Source organism: Suncus etruscus, chromosome 4 (genome assembly GCF_024139225.1).
Source record: "Suncus etruscus isolate mSunEtr1 chromosome 4, mSunEtr1.pri.cur, whole genome shotgun sequence".
NCBI classification, from domain to species: Eukaryota; Metazoa; Chordata; class Mammalia; order Eulipotyphla; family Soricidae; genus Suncus; species Suncus etruscus.
Window position 1 is genome coordinate 122,057,019 of NC_064851.1, and position 19,526 is coordinate 122,076,544.

Consider the following 19,526-nt stretch of genomic DNA (forward strand, 5'->3'; position numbering starts at 1 on the left):
CCACCTTCTTTCTCATTAATGTAAACTATCCTATCCAGGTCAGGAAAGTTGCGGTTCAGATCTATTCCCTGGGCATTGCTTCTCCCCACAAACCAGTCCTTAAGCTCACCAGGCTGAAAATAATCAAAGAGAAAAAGGCATCAGTTACATATTACTGCTTACATGTATTTAATGGCTTCTTCATTGACATGTTAAATGACTTATTGTTATTTTAACAATTTCCTCCTTTAATGACATTTCCACTATTTTATTGATAACAGCATTAAAAAATTAGGGTTATAATGTTTTCATAGACATATTCAAAATAACTTCAATAAACATTTTTTTTATTTTTATTTTTTTTTTAGTTTTTGGATCACACCTGGTGACACTCAGGGATTACACCTGGCTCTGATCTCAAAAATCACTCCTGGGGCCCGGAGAGATAGCACAGCGGTGTTTGCCTTGCAAGCAGCCGATTCGGGACCTAAGGTGGTTGGTTCGAATCCCGGTGTCCCATATGGTCCCCCGTGCCTGCCAGGAGCTATTTCTGAGCAGACAGCCAGGAGTAACCCCTGAGCAATGCCGGGTGTGGCCCAAAAACAAAAACAAAACAAAACAAACAAAAAAAATCACTCCTGGCAGACTTGGGGGGACCATATGGGATGCCAGGAATCAAACCAAGGTCTGTCCTGTGTTGGCCATGTGCAAGGCAAACAAACGTCTTACCACTGTGCTATCGCTCTAGCACCAATAAACAATATTTTAAATATTAATAATATTAAACATAGTTGTCATTAGTTTGCTTTAAAGCAATCAATATATGTTAGCTAATAACAGATGGTATGTCTCAAAGCATGCCACTCTATACTGGGATTTAAATAAAATATTCATTGCCTTTAAAAATATCAATAGTATAATTTTTTTAATATTCAAAAGAACAAATCACTAAGTAAGAAAGATCAGAAGCTTTACATGAACTAAAAGGAATCAAATATTAATAATGTATTTCCTTCTTACAATCTTTAAGGAAAAATGTGTTCTACAGCTTTATAGGGTGGTTTTAAATCCTTTCTTTTACTAATAGTATAAGTTAAAAATTTAATAAATTCCAAAGATATTCAAATATATTTAAGTAAGGTAAATTTTTGTCTTACTATTAAATCTGTAGCAAATTTATCAAAATGTAATATCAAATCTGACATAATGGATAGCTTCCATAAAATGGATAAATTCCATCATACTAGATATTGAGGAATAAGAGCAGATGGGCAGATCTGCTCAAAAGCGCTTAAGCACAAGCTTTTCCTGCATAACCTTGAGAGGGCCAAATTCAATACCAAGGACCACACAGCCTCCCAAGCACTGCAGGGTGTCTTGTGGCCCAGAGCATCTCTGGCCCCCAGCAGCACCCACCACACTGGACCATCTGCCCCACACAACTGGGCAGAGTATTGCTGGGAGTGGGCTTTGCACTCCCTGGAACTTTTCTCTTCTACTTTTGTTCTTACTTTTATTCATCATGTATAGACACAATTTAAAAATCAGTGAAACTTGGGAACACTCATCCACTCCTGCCACACACACACACACACACACACACACACACACACACACACACACATCTTTCTTCCTTGATGTCAGTAGAGGATGCTATGGCATCGTCTCAATGGGAGCTTACCCTCCATCTCTCAAAAAAAATTTCAAACAAAAAAATAGCATAGATGATATTTTATTATTAGTTTAAATATAAACCATATTATTAACCATAAATATTATAAGCCATAACTATTAAATGATTACATTTTCTGTGCAACTTTAATTTTCCTCTCAAAACTTTAAGATTTTAGTCATGTTATACCTATGAACAGAAATTCACGTTAGAATTTCTGACAATGCCAAACCATGAGGTAATTGCATCATTTCTTTTGAAGATACTTCATATGTAAAGGTAAGCAATAAGGAAATGATTAAAACTACAAAACAGCAAATATAATGTCCTTCACACCAAATATAACACACTCATAAAAAACCTATGTATTATACATCTTCTCTTTTACTTTTATTTTTCTTAATTTACCATATCTCATGTATAGACAAAGTTGAAAGATCCTGAAATATATCAGGAACCCCCCAAAAAATCTTCCTCGACGTCAGTAGAGGGCGCTATGGCATCACCTCACTGGAATATAGCAAGGGCAGTAACACCACATATTGCAGTAGGCATTTATCATACTTAGCAGAATGAAACGTTGAAGAATCACTGTGATTTTCTTATCAACTAAAACAAAACATAGTTTATTTGGGCTGATTTCTCTTTCACATTCTTGCTGAAGAAAGTCACCCTTCATTCTTGATCTTAACCTTTTCTTTTTATTTTTTTCCCTCCCTGTGCCTTCTGAAGTGGTAGGGTGGTTTTTTCCCTAGATCACCCAGATACACCATGAAAAAACTGGCCAAAGAAAAGATAAATAAAGTTCTGAGGCTTGGGAGAGGCAGAGGAGAAGGGCTGGAGAAAGCTTCCCTCATGTAATAAGAAAGCTTTCTAGAAAGAGCAGGGAAAACCTCTTCAACAAGTGGTGCTGGCAGAACTGGTTAGCCACTTGCAAAAAACCGAACATAGACCCCCAGTTAACATCATGTATGAAGGTAAAATCCAAATGAATTAAAGACCTTGATATCAGACCTGATACCATAAGGTATATGGAACAACACGTCAGTAAAACACTCCATGACATTGAGACTAAAGGCATCTTCAAGGAGGAAACTGCACTTTCCAAACAAGTGGAAGCAGAGGTCAACAGATGGGAATACATTAAGCTGAGAAGCTTCTGCACCTCAAAAGAAATAGTGCCCAAGGGGCCGGGTAGGTGGCGCTGGAGGTAAGGTGTCTGCCTTGCAAGCGCTAGCCAAGGAAGGACCGCGGTTCGATCCCCCGGTGTCCCATATGGTCCCCCCAAGCCAGGGCGATTTCTGTAGCACATAGCCAGGAGTAACCCTGAGCGTCAAACGGGTGTGGCCCAAAAACCAAAAAAAAAAAAAAAAAAAAAAAGAAATAGTGCCCAGCATACAAAAGTCACCCACCGAGTGGGAGAAACTATTCACCCAATACCCATCAGATAAGGGGCTAATCTCCAAAATATACAGGGCACTGACAGAACTTTACAAGAAAAAAACATCTAATTCCATCAAAAAATGGGGAGAAGAAATGAACAGATGCTTTGATAAAAAAGAAATACACATGGCCAAAAGGCACATGAAAAAATGCTCCTCATCACTAATCATCAGGGAGATGCAAATCAAAACAACAATGGGATACCATCTCACACCACAGAGATTGGCACACATCACAAAGAATGAGAACAATCGGTGCTGGCGGGGATGTGGAGAGAAAAGAACTCTTATCCACTGCTGGTGGGAATGCCGTCTAGTCCAACCTCTATGGAAAGCAATATGGAGATTCCTTCAAAATCTGGAAATTGAGCTCCCATTCGACCCAGCTATTCCACTCCTGGGGATATACCCCAAGAACACAAGAATACAATACAAAAACCCCTTTCTCACACCTATATTTATTGCAGCACTATTCACAATAGCTAGGCTCTGGAAACAACCAAGATGCCCTTCAACAGACAAATGGCTAAAACTATGGTACATATACACAATGGAATATTATGCAGCCATCAGGAGAGATGAAGTTATGAAATTTTCCTATACATGGATGTACATGGAATCTATCATGCTGAGTGAAATAAGTCAGAGGGAGAGAGAGAGACGCAGAATAGTCTCACTCATCTATGGGTTTTAAGAAAAATAAAAGTCATTTTTGCAACAATCCTCAGAGAGAATGAGAGGAGGGCTGGAACTTCCAGCTCATTCCATGAAGCTAACCACAGAGAGTGGTGAGTGCAGTTATAGAAATAACTACACTGAGAACTACCATAATCATGTGAATGAATAAAGGAGCTGGAAAGCCTGTCTAGAGTACAGGTGGGGGTGGAGTGGGATGGAGGGAGATTTGGGACATTGGTGGTGGGAATGTTGCACTGATGAAGGGGGGTGTTCTTTACATGACTGAAACCTAATCACAATCATATTTGTAATCAAGTTGCTTAAATAAAGATATTATAAATAAAAAAAAAAGAAAGCAGCTCAAGAGATAGCTGAAACTGTAACAGATCCAAAGAGATCGGTGCATTGAGTACATGAATGTACTTATTGATTTCGTGTCCAAGACAAGTTTTGCTAGAGATCAAGAGTTAGGCAGAAGCTAAGCTGTGGCTTTTGTCTACCCTACAATGCCTGTTACCTATCAAAAAATATGGGTGTAACATGGAGGCAGAGGGCCACTTGCCATGCTTTTTGCCTTAACCTTTTCTTTACCAGCAAAGCCTGTCTCACTTCGAAACTCCCCAGAACTGTAACAGCTTCCTGAGAAAAAGTTCCAACTGAACACTTAGTAGGAAGACAGAGATCGAGGGAGATACGCTGCTCTGAGCCAGCACCCACTCACCTGAGATGCTGCCTTCTCAAAGCCATCAGGGTTCAAGGACGGCATGATGTGAATCCTAGTTTCGTGGATCAGCTTGACGATGGTCTCGTTCCCTTTCTGGTATTCGTTACACAGGTACTGGGCCAGGAAAATGAGCAACTCCCGTCCAACAGCCTCATTGCCATGCATATTCCCAATGTACTTAAACTCAGGCTCACCTGAAAGATCACAGAGAGAAGACGGTCAGATGTCTACAGCATCAGGGAGAAGGCAAATGACAGAGGCACCAAATACTAATTAGATACCTAATTAATGACACATTGCTTCGAGCTTCATTTCTCTTCAAAACTGATGCCAGAGACCTATTCAAACAGCCAAATGCCCCTTCTATTTTACTTTTGTCTCCTTTGACCCCCTTGTCAAGGACTGAACTGTGCCCACTTTCCCCATATCATATGTTGAATCCCTAATTTCCAAAGCTGCCTGTTTATTGGGGGCTGGAGAGATAGAAACGCAGATAGGGCGCTTGCCTTGCATGCAGCCTACCTAAGTTTTATTCCCAGCATCCCATATAGTCCCTTGAGCCTGCTAGGAGTAACCCCTGAGCACCGCTGGTGTAGCCCCCACCCCCACCCCCAAAATAAAACCAACAAAGTTGTCTGTTTGGAGATGGTAAAAGGGCTTCTGAGGGGACACGGGATTACAGGATTACATGACCTAATTGGTCCTAATCCAACAGGACTGGTGTCCTTTTAAGAGCAGCATGAAACACAAGATTTCTCTAATTTTTGCCCTATAACTTTTACTCCTAAGATGTCAGGACAAAAGGCCATATGAGGGTTAGAGCAAAGGCCAGGTGGACAAGTGAGCAGATACTGAACTTGAACTTCAGGCTTCCAGAACTGTGAGAAAATGCATTCTGTTGTTTACACCACCCAGTCTATGTTGTTTTATTGTGGGAGCCAGAGCAGGCAAATACCCCACCCCACAGCAATAATAATAATAATGCAATGTGCTTCCTTCCAATTGCTTAAATATTTAATTATCATGGGTTTCCTTTAGTCATCATTCAGCTTTTCTTTTTATCATTCAACATATAAAAGTAGGAAGATTCAGGGTCCAGGGAGATGATGGGTGCACCTGGGAATGTAGGCTTCAACCTCCAGTACCACATCGTCCCCTGAAGCACCAATAGGAGGAGCCCCTAAGTATCAAGCCAGAAGGCATTCTTGAGCACCACCATGTGTGGCAAAAAGAATAATAATAATAATTAATTTAAAATTTTTTAAAGGGGAGCCAAAGGGATATTCAGTGAGTAAGGCACTTGCCTTGCATGCAGCCAACCCAGGACCTAGAACCTCACCAAAAGTGATTCCTAAATACAGAGTCAGGAGTGTGACCCCAAATCAAAAAATAATAAGGTAGACATTAATATCCATTTCTGTTTTGAGATGTGCAAACTAAAGTTCAGATTATTGAAGGGTCTTGGTCATAGTTGCACAGCCCAGAAAGCCAGGTTCAAATTGAGCTTTAGTTATACTTAAAATACACATACACACACACACACACACACACACACACACACACACACACACACACACACAATGATGAAATAATTAACTTCAGGAGTAAAACTTCCTGGATCCAAATCCGAGTCCCCAGTTATTTTTGCTGATTGGTCTTAAACAAGTGAGTTCAGCTCTCTGAAGACTGTTCCTTCATATGTAAAATGTAGTCACAGATTTCATCTCATATGATGAGAGTAAGAATTGACTAAAGAGCCAGAGAGATAAAACAATGGGTAAAGTGTGTGTCTTGCATGCAGCCAATCTAGGTTTGATTCCTAGCACTACACATAGTTCCCTGAACATTTCCAAGAATAATTCCTGCAATGATCCAGGTGTGGCCTAAAAATAATTTTTAAATATAATTAAAATAATGCATGTAAATGCTTAGAATAGAGCCTCACAGATAATAAGTGCTATGTGTCTACAATTATTTTATTATTGCTCTCTTAATTTTTACTACATCACAATCTCTTGTCACAGGGGCTTTATCATACATCTAGTTGAGATTTCTCCTTAAAACAATCCACGGAAATGTGGAAGGCAGATTTTACTGTCATTTTTGGATAAACACACCCCAAAGAGAATATGTTTTGCAGAATAGCTCAGAATTCAAACAGAAAGCACAGTTGGTCTTTCCACTTGACACCCACCCCCCAAACCCCACATGTTGGGGAACAGAATTGCAGAGCCAAGAAGCACAGAAACCTGAATCCTGTTCCCTGATTTCTATTCCACTCAGGGAACAGGCCCAGTTTCCACAACGGAAAGGATTTTCCCACTTGAAAAGCATCAGGAAAGTTCAACTCAAGTAAAGAAAAAAAAAAGTTGGAACTGCTTTCTGCTTGGAAATATGTTATCTCTCTTTGTAAGAGATTCCTGTGTTTTTAAGTGACTGCTAACCATAGATTCACGTCCTTGCCTGACCTTTCAGTCTGTGCTCAAACTAATCCTAATCTACAGATCAGATGGGAGGAGGAGCAGTACTACTTATACTCCCCACATTTTGTTTTCTTTTATTTTGGTTTTATAGTAAGGGAAAGTGTCTCATATAATGTCCCTCTTAAGCCCTTTGGTGGCAATGCAGTAACACTGTACATCACAACTAAAAACATTAAGGAGCTAGAGAGATAGCACAGCAGTAGGGCATTTGCTTTGCATGCAGTTGATCCAGGACCTGGATGGTGGTTTGATTCCTAGCAACTCATATGGTCCCCAAGCCTGCCAAGAGCGATTTCTGAGCGCATAGCCAGGAGTAGCCCGAGTGTTACCAGGTGTGATCAACCCCCCCCAATAAAGTTATTGACTCATGTCACTAAAATAGGAATATGAAAGGTCAATTAAAATAAAGCAAAGATAAACCTATTATTCTTCTTGTAGCCTGCCCAGAAGCTATGAGGAGAGATATTTGCTTCTGACTTCAAATATCCTAATCAGCTTCTTCTACCTTGTCAAACTCAAGTACTTCATACTTTCACATTAAATGATGTAAGTGCACTACAAAAGTAAATTTAGATTACGAAACCAGAGTGGGGGCCTGAGTGATATAGCTGATAGGTATTTGCCTTGCACATGGCTGACCCCCAGAATCCCATATGATTCTCAGAATTTCCAGGAGTAATTTCTTGAGCAGAGCCAGGAGTGACCCCCAAACATCACTGGATGTGGCCCACAAACAAAAAAGAAAGAAAGAAAGAAAGAAAGAAAGAAAGAAAGAAAGAAAGAAAGAAAGAAAGAAAGAAAGAAAGAAACAAACAAGCAAACAAACAAACTAGAGTGGTGTTAGATAGTATAGTCTGTTTTTCTAAGTTATCTGACATGTTTGTACTGGGGCGGGGGGGGGGGGGGGGGGCGGGGATGTGGTTCTACTTTATAACCCAAAGCAGTTCTGAATCTCTAGTAACACAACAAAATTTGATCCCAAAATTCATTAACACTCTGAAATGTTCTAATATGTCTTTGTATTAAAAACTTTATTAATTAAAGATGAAACAAAAAACTCATAATTGCTAAAGCAAATTTGCCCTGTACCCTTGTACCTTATTTGACTATCTAATATATTTTATATTTAATTTTGAATGCTTTGGGCTAGTAAATGCTCTCCTAATTCTACCAGACTACCTAGTTCTACCTAGTTCTACCATTCTTCTTTGCTGTTTTTTACCTATGTTTGCAGTTCCAGTTTCCACAGTCAGAAAATTCCCACTATAATCTCACCTTTCATTTCTATAGGAAGTTTCTTTTAGGAAGTCTCTCCCATGTGCATTCTACTTGTGAAGAGAAAGTAACAATGATGACAATTGTAGAGCTTTAGTTTGCTGTGAAGATAGGACACTCAAAGACATTTTATAAAATATTAATGTATGAAAATGAAATGCAAAGAACATATGACTTTACAAAAGGAAGTACAGTATGTTTTTATCTTCCTCTGTCTCTGAATAAATTTAATCACTAAATAATGCTATCACCAGAATATAGAATGCTACATCGTTTAAGCCTACAGACATGTCTTTGAGATAGAGAAGAGCCATGGTTTAAATATAGTATTTGTGGGGCATACCTACACCTGTGCGAACACACACACACACACACACACACACACACACACCTCTGTGCCAGACCCAAAAGTGATAAAGTTATATTCCAAACATCAAGGAATGCAGTGTCTGGAAGAGGACACACACACACACACACACACACACACACACACACACACACACGAACATGTTTAAGAGTGAAACAGTGATGAAACAGTTGGCTACATGACCAAACTACCAGAAGTTTGAGACTAGAATATTTCTCTGATGTCTCTGGTCTCTTTAACCTTCCTTCCCAAAGCCAGAGTCATCTTTCTAACATACACAATTTCATCTTTTAAAAATCCAGCACATATTGGGGAGAGGGGAGGAAAAAAAATCCAACACATACCTTTGCATTTTCTCTCACAAAAAAAAAATTCTTTGTGAATTCTTTAACCCCAAATATGACCATAATGTCCCCCATCTTATATCTCTGGAAGCACAATCTCCTTCTCGTCTTTCAGTCATGAGATTCTTGTTTATGAAGTTGCCTAATTGGCTCACACATCTGCCCTCATGTCTTTTTTGTTATAATTATTCATAAGTTCCCAAGTCTATATCCATTGTTGTTGTTGTTTTGAATATGTTAGTTTGGGGGGCCAGAGCAAAAACATATGGGTAGGGCATTTGCCTTGAACATGGCTGACCCAAGCTTGATCTCTAGCATCCCATATGGTCCTCCGACCTCTCATAATTAATTTCTGAGAGCAGCCAAGAGTAACCCCTGAGTACTGCTGGTTTGGCCCAAAAAAATAAATAAAATATTTAAAAAAGAATAGTTTAAAAAGAAAATAACTGGTATGATTATTATTGACTCAGTCACCCTGCCCTGCACAGTTGGTCCTGTGTTAGTTCACTTGTGTCTCAACTGTGTTCATCTGAGTCTGGTGTCTATAAGAACAACATCATAGTTATTAATTAAACAAAGTCATATTGACATTAATAACTAAAGAACTATCTTGATCATTCTACTTCTCCACAGTATGACTGATAGCAGAGCTTGCCCCAGAGAGGGAGGCACTTGATCATTTCAAGATCTTTCTAAAAAGTGAAAGAATATGGATTTGTAAGCAAAAGGCCTAAATAGCAAGGAGTCTGTCTTCTTATAGTCAGAGGGGACAGAGAAGCCTCAAAGCATATGAGCAGAGCTGACATTCCCAGTAGGAATGAAAATTCAGCTTTGGGAAGGAAGGACAGAAATACTATGAAGAGCTGATATTTCCCACAAATAAAATTAGTCTCCATGGTCACAGAGAACCACAAATCCTTTCTAGGCAGGCCTCTCTTTAAGGCTATTTATTTTTGTAATGTCCAAACAAAGGATTCTAAAGAGATCTGGCCTTCAGAATCCTTAGCTCATAAATGGAAACAAGGATAAAACTGAAGATAAGCAATTCAGATTAATCTTCTGTGTCTGTTCACCTTTGGTCTCTTTAAAAAATAAAGGACGGATTTTCGTCATCACTTCATTTCTTTTCCGTAGCTGTAGAGACAGAGTTTACAACAGGCTATTAAGTGGATGACAGAAATCCTCATTTCTATTTACAGAGTCCACAGTGAGTAAACCCTATACGTCATTCCTCACAGATTCAGTTGGTAATATTGTTCATGTACCTGGAGTCTTCGTTCTCTCTCCTAGCAACCAGGAGGAAAGGCAACCAGTACTATCTCAATTCACTTGGGGATGGTTGTTTTTACAGGCTTATTCTCACTGACTCACATTCAAGTTTCTTTTTTACACAGTAGTTGCTAGAATTCTCCTGTCTGCTATGAGGGAATCACCTGAGAGAGACATCTGTGGACCCCCAATTTCTTGTTTCTCTCCATTTTCCAATTCACATGCCACAAAACCATACATCAAGGCATAATAGAATAATAGTCACCTCACAAACCAAATCCAGCTATGCAGGGCTGATTTTTCAGACTTCTCATCTGTATCAAAGAACAAGTCATCTACCTGATTGAACTTTTATTCTTAGCAGAATGAGAAAAGAATAACTTATGAATTTTTAAAAGATTTAAAGCTTCCCCAAAGTAAAATATAATTAAATTATTTTTACCATTTTATAATATCTTTATTTAAGCACCATGATTACAAATATGTTTGTAGTTGGGTTTCAGTCATAAAAATACACCTTCCTTCACCAGTGCAACCTCCCCACCACCAATTCCCCCCAACTCCCCGTTTTTGAGACAGGTATTCTATTTCTATCACTCATTAAATGATTTTAAAACCAGAATAGATAAATAAATGAGGAAGCAAGTTTGGGGCCACATCTGTTAGTGCTCAGGGGTCACTCCCAGGTCTGTGCCTGGAGAGGTCACTTCTGGCAATCAAACCAACGTTGGCCTAATGCCAGGCAAGCCCCTCACCTTCACACCATCTCTTGGGCCCCTGGACAAATGACTTTCACTTCTATGTGCATAACTCTTAATTTGCTCCAACTGTTTTATGTGTGTTCTTTGAAATCATTAAATTCATATAGAAGAAAAAGAAGGAGAAAAGAAGAGAGAGAATGTAAGCTTAAATTTGGTTATCTCAGGAAATTGATGGTGGGAATCCTGCACTGGATTACATGACTGTAATCATACAACTACAAGTATATTTGTAATCACGGTGTTTAAATAAAGATAATTTATTTAAAAATTTGGTTATCTCAAAAATTAAATAGTTCATACCAAAGAAATCTACATTTACTGGACTTAGCATTCAGGTGGAAGCTTGAACCTATTGGTAGATTATATAACAAGGCTCCCAAGATGTAAGAATTGATGGTCTCAAAGTAAACAGAGTTCCAGAAGCACAGGAGCCCAATAGGGTTATTGTGAAAGAAATATCATATCCAGAAGCCAAGGAAATAAACAACAGTTTGTCTTACTTTCAATCTTTTATTCGACCAAATGGTCAATTTACTTGTCTTTCTAATATTGGCTCTTTTTAGAAATAGCTGACAAGTTGGCCGTTGGGCCAACTCATAACTGATCATTTCACTTTTGAGTCCTCTTCCAAGTCTTGGAAGCAATTATTGACCTCTATTTGGGAAGAAATCTGAAGAGAAATATCTAATGAGAAATGGGTGAACACACTCTGAAAAGAGATTGTACATTGTGAAAGTCTATGTAAGATGTTTGGCAACATTATTTAGAAAGAAATGGAGATTAAAGGTATTTTAAGAAAGAACTTGATTATAATAACAGCACTCTCCCATCTTTCATTTTGTACACTAAGAGGAACCTCATGCTGAGATAAATCTGTTTTCCCTCCAAGATCAAATAACTGCCAGAATGTAAATCCACTAAGTCATATCTACTAAAAGATATGTATTTAACTGATTACACAATTCTTTGGAAATTTCAACATGGACAGTTCCCAATAAGTATTCTACATATATCACTGGAAACCTACAATTTTAATAGTGATACCATTTGCATTTAAATAATTCTATATTATGTAAAAATATATTAAATTTCATATAACATGTATATTATATAAATATAGCCATTTAAATAATATTTGTTAAAAACATGATGTAATGTCACAAAATCAGTGATTTTGTGAACTAGACAAATATCTATAGAAAAGCATTTCAGTCACTAAACTGTTTTAATATACAAACATATGAAAGCAAGTTGGACATATCATTGGATAAATGGGCTTTTGAATCAATTATCTTGCTCCTTCCTGGTAAACTAGGGGTTAAGACATCACTGTTACTAATTGTTTCCACTTGTGGACATTTTAACTAATTATAGTCTGTAAATCATTCTTGCAGAAACTTAACCCTGCAAGTTTCCTAGACCTTGTCAATAAGAGAGTCATTAATTGGCTAGTGTTTTTACACATTTTAACAGCTTAAAATGCTGAACATTTTGCTAACAGAAATGCAAATACCCAGGAGTCAAACAATGGGAGAGGGTGACTATAATTATAAAAAATATGTTCCTTTCCTGCTGAAGAGCTGAAAAAGAAGAGCTAATGAAAGAAAAGATAAAAAAAAAAAAGACAAGAGAATAAATGCTTTCAAAAGATGCTACAGAGTGGACACTAAGTGTGGCAGTCAAGATTACCCAAGGCCACACCCAAGGGTACTCAAAGGGATTCAAGGGTTGTTCATGTGACTCAAGGGATCTAACTGGGGTCAGCTACACACAAATCATGTGCCTTGATCCTTGTACTATCTTTTGGCCCTACAAATAATTTTTGAATAGTTATTGATTCTATAAAAACTAGGTCTCAGAACAATTCCACTTCCTATTACTTGTCCCCAAGACACAAAAACATTCATTCAAAAGGGCATATGCACATTATTATTCTATAACACTTAGCACAATAGCAAGGGTATGGAATCAACCTAAGTGCTCAATAACAAATGAGTAGATAACAAAGGTGTCTCACATACTCATTCTCATGTACACACACATAAACACACAGACACACACAGAATACTATGTAGCTGCAAAAAAAGATGAAACCATGTGATTTGCTGTAACTTGGATGGAATTGGAGGGTATCTTGTCAAGTGAGCTAAGTAAGAAGAAAGACAAATATAGGACAATTTCACTTATCTGTGGTATATAAAGTATATATATTTATACATGTATATATAGGACATATATAAGTATAGATAGGACAAAGGAATGAAAGGTATCAATGCCATGGCATACATAAACTTTTAGGGGGACTCAGCCCACCAGATTTTCCTGGTGGGGAGAACTAAAATAACCCCCATGGGGTTCCTCAAAAGGCCTGCTGTGGATGCCTTTTTTCCCCGTGTAGATGGTTGAGGAATTTCCAAAGAGATGTTTGGCATTACATTTTCAGTCAGTATTTGGCTACTCCCCTTTGTAAATATCAGGCAAAATTATGGCCTCTATCAAATAATTTGGCTCAGAAATTCCAGCACCAAAGGTTACTAAGAGAACCCCTTTTCTGGATATGTCCAGCCCTAAAATCAAAGACAATACTTTTTCTCTCTTTTTCAAATATGTCCTTGCAGCTGCATTTTCTGGTAATCAAGGGTGTAACCAGAATGTAGATCCTGGCTATTGACTATTGACTCTTCTTTAGATATAGAGAAACTCATTTTAGGGGATTTGGTTTCTTTCTTTACTTGACCCCTAAAACAATAGATTCCAGCCCAGTAAAGATCAAGTTCCTAGATATGTTCTACTCCCTTCTAATCCTAATTTTGCATTTAAAGTAAGCTTGCAAAGAGTTGCCTTGAGTTGTAACCTTCTCCTTTGTAACCTAGAATTTTTACAGTCTCACCCATAGCTTAGGTATTGTTACTATTGTACTCTGCTTTGTGATTATAATTATTCTTCACCTATGGCTAACTTTACCCTCTATAAATTCCTCTGCTTCAAAAAATTAAACTTTTCGCACTCCTGCCAGAAGATGTGTTGATCCCACATACTCTGTGTGTGGTTTCATTATTTCATATTTCATATTCAACCACATGTATTACCCATTTTCCTCTTGTTGAAGGATTTGCTCCCCACTAGAGATGCTGAGACGCAAGACGCCTACAGCATATCAAAGGAAGGATATCTATATTACCCTGGTTCCCAGATTATGAAATTCAAGATAGGGAAGCAAAGAAAATAAACGAAGAAGATGGGAAGGGGCATTGGTGGTGGGAATGTTGCACTGGTGAAGGGAGATGTTCTGTTTATGACTGAAACCCAACTACAATCATGCTTGTAATCATGGTGCTTAACTAAAGATTTTATTTTAAAAAATTAATAAATAAACTAAGAAGAGGCAGACAGGAAGTAACAGTTAAGGCCCCCAGTATATGGGCAGTGTCGAGGTATAGTATGAACCACAGAGCCAATAGCACTGGAAGTAGGAGATCCAAACTATAGCAATAAAACATAAAACTGTGCCTGTTAAGGAGCAGGCTGAGGGGAAAGGACTAGCACTGGTCTGGTGGTGGGATTGGTGTCAGAATATTGTATGCCTGAGCTCAACTATGAATAACTTTGCAAATCACGGTGCCTTAACTTAAAAATATTTAAGGAAATGAAAAAAACTTTTAAAAATAGATATTATATAGTTTCTGTGATTTATCATATTCAAACTTTTAAACCTGTCCTATACAAAGCAGAGCTCTCAAAAGGTATTAGTTGATGATTTGGATAGTTTTATAAAACAAAGAGAAAACAGCAGATCATCATGGTGACATAAAATTACAAAAAGAAATAAAAAATAAAAGTATATTTCCACCAATCATTTCTGTTTATGTCCATGAATGAACAACTCATGTATTCCAGAGGTTAACAGAAGAGAGGATGAGTAAAAGTGATGTCATCAAATTAGAGCAGGTGGAAAATGTCAAGATATCCTAGCAGACAGAGATGAATAAAGAATAACTTTGATTTGCTAATAAGCAGGTTAAGAGGCAGCTTCATTGACATCTAAAACAAAATCAGTCAAGCAAAAGCTTAGTTGAACAATCTTTTCCCAGAAACAGCTTGAAACCTTTTATGTAATAAATTTGGGAAGAAGATAACACAAAAATAAAATGCCAAAACATTTCAGGATGTTATTTTTCTCAATATCATAATGAAAAGCTCAGAAGCAGAGGACAATACAGTCTTTTAGAAAGAAAATCTCCCAAGGCATTTCTACATGTCTTAGCACTGTAGAAAGCCAGAGCTAGATGGTGATGGCTCCCCTGAAGGAAATGGGGTCACCTTGAGGTCTTCCACCAGGAGACTGTTCCACACATGAGCATGCAGGCATTCTTTTCCATTCAAATTGTTTGAAGAAAGTTGTGTTGACTTTAACTGATATTTCTTAGCTCCATTCCTAAAGATCATACTTCAGTCTAAGAAATGACTTAGTTTTCTACCTTCGTTGAGGGATCCAGAGGGATTTTGATGCCCTTCCAGAACTGAGAAGCAATAATTAGGGAGGTAAGAACCTGTCAAGTCTAGATGGGAACCAGGTCAGAGATGCTAGCAGACAAGTGAGAATTCAAGAGAGAGATTAAGTAACAGGATTATCTCTCATGATTTGTGGAACTGGATATTTTTGAAAATTTTATTTCAAATTCTCTTTCCTCAAATTTGAAAAATATTTCAATAAACCTAAGGGGCATTAAAATATACTGAACTTGGGGCTGGAACGGTGGCACAGAGGTAGGGTGTTTGCCTTGCATGGGGCTGAGCGATGGACCACGGTTCGATCTCCTGGCATCCCATATGGTCCCCCAAGCCAGGAGCAATTTCCAAGTGCATAGCCAGGAGTAAACCCTAAGTGTAACCAGGTGTGGCCCAAAACTAAAATAATTAATGAATTAGTTAATTTAATATACTAAACTTGTGGATGTCAGAATCAAGTTAAAGTGAAATTACAATCCCCAATAATACAAACACACATATTTTAACAGGCAAATTTCTGATCAGATTCCAAGCAAATAAGACTACTATAGGCCTCTACATAGTGCAATTAAACTGTAGCAATATAAATTGGGCTGGAGTGATAGTACAGCAGGTAGGGTATTTGCCTTGCATCTGGTAAATTTGGGTTAGATTCCTGACATCCCATATGGTCCCCTGAGTACTTCAGAAATAATTTCTGAGTGCATAGCCAAAAATAACTCCTGAGCATCATTGGGTATGGCCAAAAGAATCAAAAATAAAGAAATAGAGAAACAATTAAATTTTAAAAAATATCAGCATGGTAATAATATGCTTATTTTTAAAATACGATTTTAGTGAAGCAGTGTAAGTTCAATTTTAGCTCTTACATTTATATCTAAATTGAGCATGTAACCCATCATCTTAGCATCAGAATTCTTCTACACAAAATGACTTTGTCTATAATATGTGCCACATATAACCAAATTTGCCACTACAGAGTTCAGAACTTCAGAATGATCATATTCCTTCAAGCACTTTACCAACTGTTCTTTACAAAATCGTCAAATATTTTTCATGGCCCATTTGCCCTACTTATTAAGCATGCTTTTATTCTATCATAAAAATGATAGTTTTTAAAACAAATGATCCAAAAAGAGATGTGACTAGAGAGAATTCAGGTTAGAATTTCAGGCTAAAAGATGGACAACTATTTTTAATAATAGACATCACTGATAGCAATTTTATCGGTAAGGAACTGAGACTAAACAATGCCAACTAGTATTAGCATAGCACAGGGTCAAATGGTAACTAACTGGAAGGATCATGGATAGTATCTATTTCTTAACTCATAAATCCAACTTTAAAAATTTATTTAATTTTTAAATTGGCTGCATCATGATTCCCTTAAGAGTTTACAAAAAGAAGTTATTGTTTTGTGTAACTGAATGTCAATTATTTAATTAATTGTTTTTGTGAATCAAATGTCTTACAATACAGAGATTGAACCCCAGACTTCAAATTGCAAGGCCTATGCTCTCTCAACTGAACCACAGTCCCAGCCCACTAATTGAAGAGAACTGGAGAGCATCATGCTGAATGAAATCAGTCAGAAAGAAAGAGACAGAAATAGAGTTGTTTGTGGGTATAAAGATACACAGTAAGAGAGTAAACAAATGGCCAAAGATAACAAAATGGAGAGTGATTCCACAGAACCTAATTCGGAATTGGAGAGAAGTGGCTGGGATGGACCTCTGAGATACTTTAGAGGAAGGTGGATATTTTGGAAGTAAGGTTGGTGGTGGAACAATTGAATGCATGAAACTATCATAAGCAATATTGTAACTCACAGCACCTTAAGTTTTAACTTAAAGTAATAAGAAAAAAAATAATATGTAATGAGAGGAGCCAATGCAGATGCAGGTAGATGGTAAAACATTATAGGAATTACTGAAATCATGCTTTCATGTTCTACAACTATTTCGATTACAGGAAAGTAGATTGCATTGTTCAATTTTAAATTTAATATTTAAATTATTAAAATACATTAAATAATTATGCATGGTTCTACATCTTTAATGAACTCATGAATAAGCTATGAGCAATCATGGGGCCATATAAGATATATAATACAATTTTGTTTATGGTTGTGTCATTAAAGTACTTTCAAGATTTTTACTAATGGCAACTATTCTAATTTTATCACCCCCTCAATCTCGCTCATCTTCTGCTATTTATTTATTTATGCAAAAAGATAAAACTTTAGAAAAATAATTTTGATGAAAAGATGAGGGAAGCAAAAACTTAAACAAGGTCAGGTAGTTGACTAGACAGGTACACGCTGCTCACAACATACAATGAGATTCCTGCTCTTCTAAGACCTTTCCTTTATTTGCATTAGCATTTTAGTTGCTCCTTTATTTGAGACTTTTTAAGTGTTGTAGTAAATATTCTGTAAGATTTCAGAAGTAAATTAAAATACTGAGATGTGTTACTAAGTAAAATATAGACTACCTGGTTTCAAGAAAAAATTGAAGGTAGTCAGGACTAAAAAGATGAGACAGCAGATAGGGCACTTGCCTTGAATATGGACAATTTGGGTTTGATTCCCTGACAATGCAGAAGATCCCCCAAGTCCCACCAGGAGTGATTCATGAGTACAGAGCCAGATGTAAGCTCTGAGCACAGAAAATGAGGTCTATAAATACTTTAGAGTGAGACCATTAGAATGAGTATTGGGTAATAAATCAATAAGATCATTCAGTCAGAGAAGGGCAAATACGTGTCTATGGAGATTCTTGGATTGTTGAAAAAGCAAAAAATAGGGGCCAAAGTGATAATACAGTGGGTGGGTATTTGCCTTGCACACAGGCAAACTAGGTTCAATCCCCAAATGGTTCCTCAGCTCACAGTGTGATCCCTGAGCACTGAGCCAGAATTGAACCCTGAGCAACACTGATTGTGTCCTCCCTAAAATGAATAAAATAAAAATAAGTGAAATTATTCAGAAAATAAAAGGCAAATATAGATATTCTTGCTTATATGTGGAGAACAAAGAAACAAAGGAAGGGATTTGACAATCCCCAATAGAAAGTCTGATAGATAATCAACAGAACTTGAAAGGAAGACAGTAGGGGGAAACCCATGGGATAATGTCAGAGGGATCCAGAATCACTGGTGGGGGGACTGTATAGTAGCTCTATAACTATAAAGAATGACTTCAATACTAATGAAAATGTTAATCCCTCAATTAGATCAATCAAGAGGTGCCAGAGCAATAATACAATGGGTAAGGCATTTGCTTTGCAAGCAGCCAACCCTAGATCTCTCTCAGGCATCCCACATGGTCCCATGAGCCCCACCAGGAGTGATCCCTGAGCACAGAGCCAAGATTAAGCCCTGAGCATTGCCAGATGTGCCCTCCCCAAAATTAAGAAAGTAGAATATGTTTAACATATAATAAAGGCCCTCAAAAGGCTAAAAATTAGAAATGATAATGGAGATGAGAGAAAGAAGGAAAAGAAAAGGAGAAAACACTTGGCAAAAATCCATTTGCTCAAGTCTTTGTGCATGTTCCATAGAGAAGTTCTTTCCAGTAACTTTCACGGGGTCCTTTCCTTTCCTCGGAATTCTCAGAATGAGCCAAAGCCAGAGGGATGTCTTCATTTTTGTAGTAAGGTCCCTGTTGGTCAGTTTGCTGAGCTCTCTCTTTTCTTCAGTCATAATGTTTATCAAATGTTTAGATGAGTCAGAGCCTGAGGTTCCAACGAAAACAAAGCAGACTTCTCCTGTACTTTCAAGAAACAGAAAGTCTCCAAGGTCATGGTTTCGGAATTAGTTCTAGGGTGCCTTGTATTGCTGTGAGGTCTTACTGCTCTCCCTCAAAGTAGTAACAGAGGACTCTTCCAGAGAAAGCTCTGACTCACTAGCACAGAGGAGAATTGAGGACACTCGAGGCTGACACAGTTGTCTTTTCACCAGAGATGTAAAGAAATATTTATACAAGGTCTGGTCCTTCCTCTTACCATCACTACCCAGAGGTGA

At 37.7% G+C, this 19,526-nt stretch overlaps 1 protein-coding gene across 1 annotated transcript in view; it reads right to left on the minus strand.

Annotated features, from left to right (window-relative positions):
• Window positions 1–19,526, minus strand: part of CPE (carboxypeptidase E) — a 109,972-nt gene that overhangs the window by 28,706 nt on the left and 61,740 nt on the right. The window contains exons 2-3 of the mRNA XM_049772363.1: window positions 4,493–4,689; window positions 1–113 (exon numbers count right to left, since the gene is read on the minus strand). The exon at window positions 1–113 is cut by the window's left edge and continues 55 nt beyond it. Coding sequence (XP_049628320.1) covers window positions 1–113; window positions 4,493–4,689 — 310 coding nt within the window. The remainder of the gene's footprint in view (window positions 114–4,492; window positions 4,690–19,526) is intronic.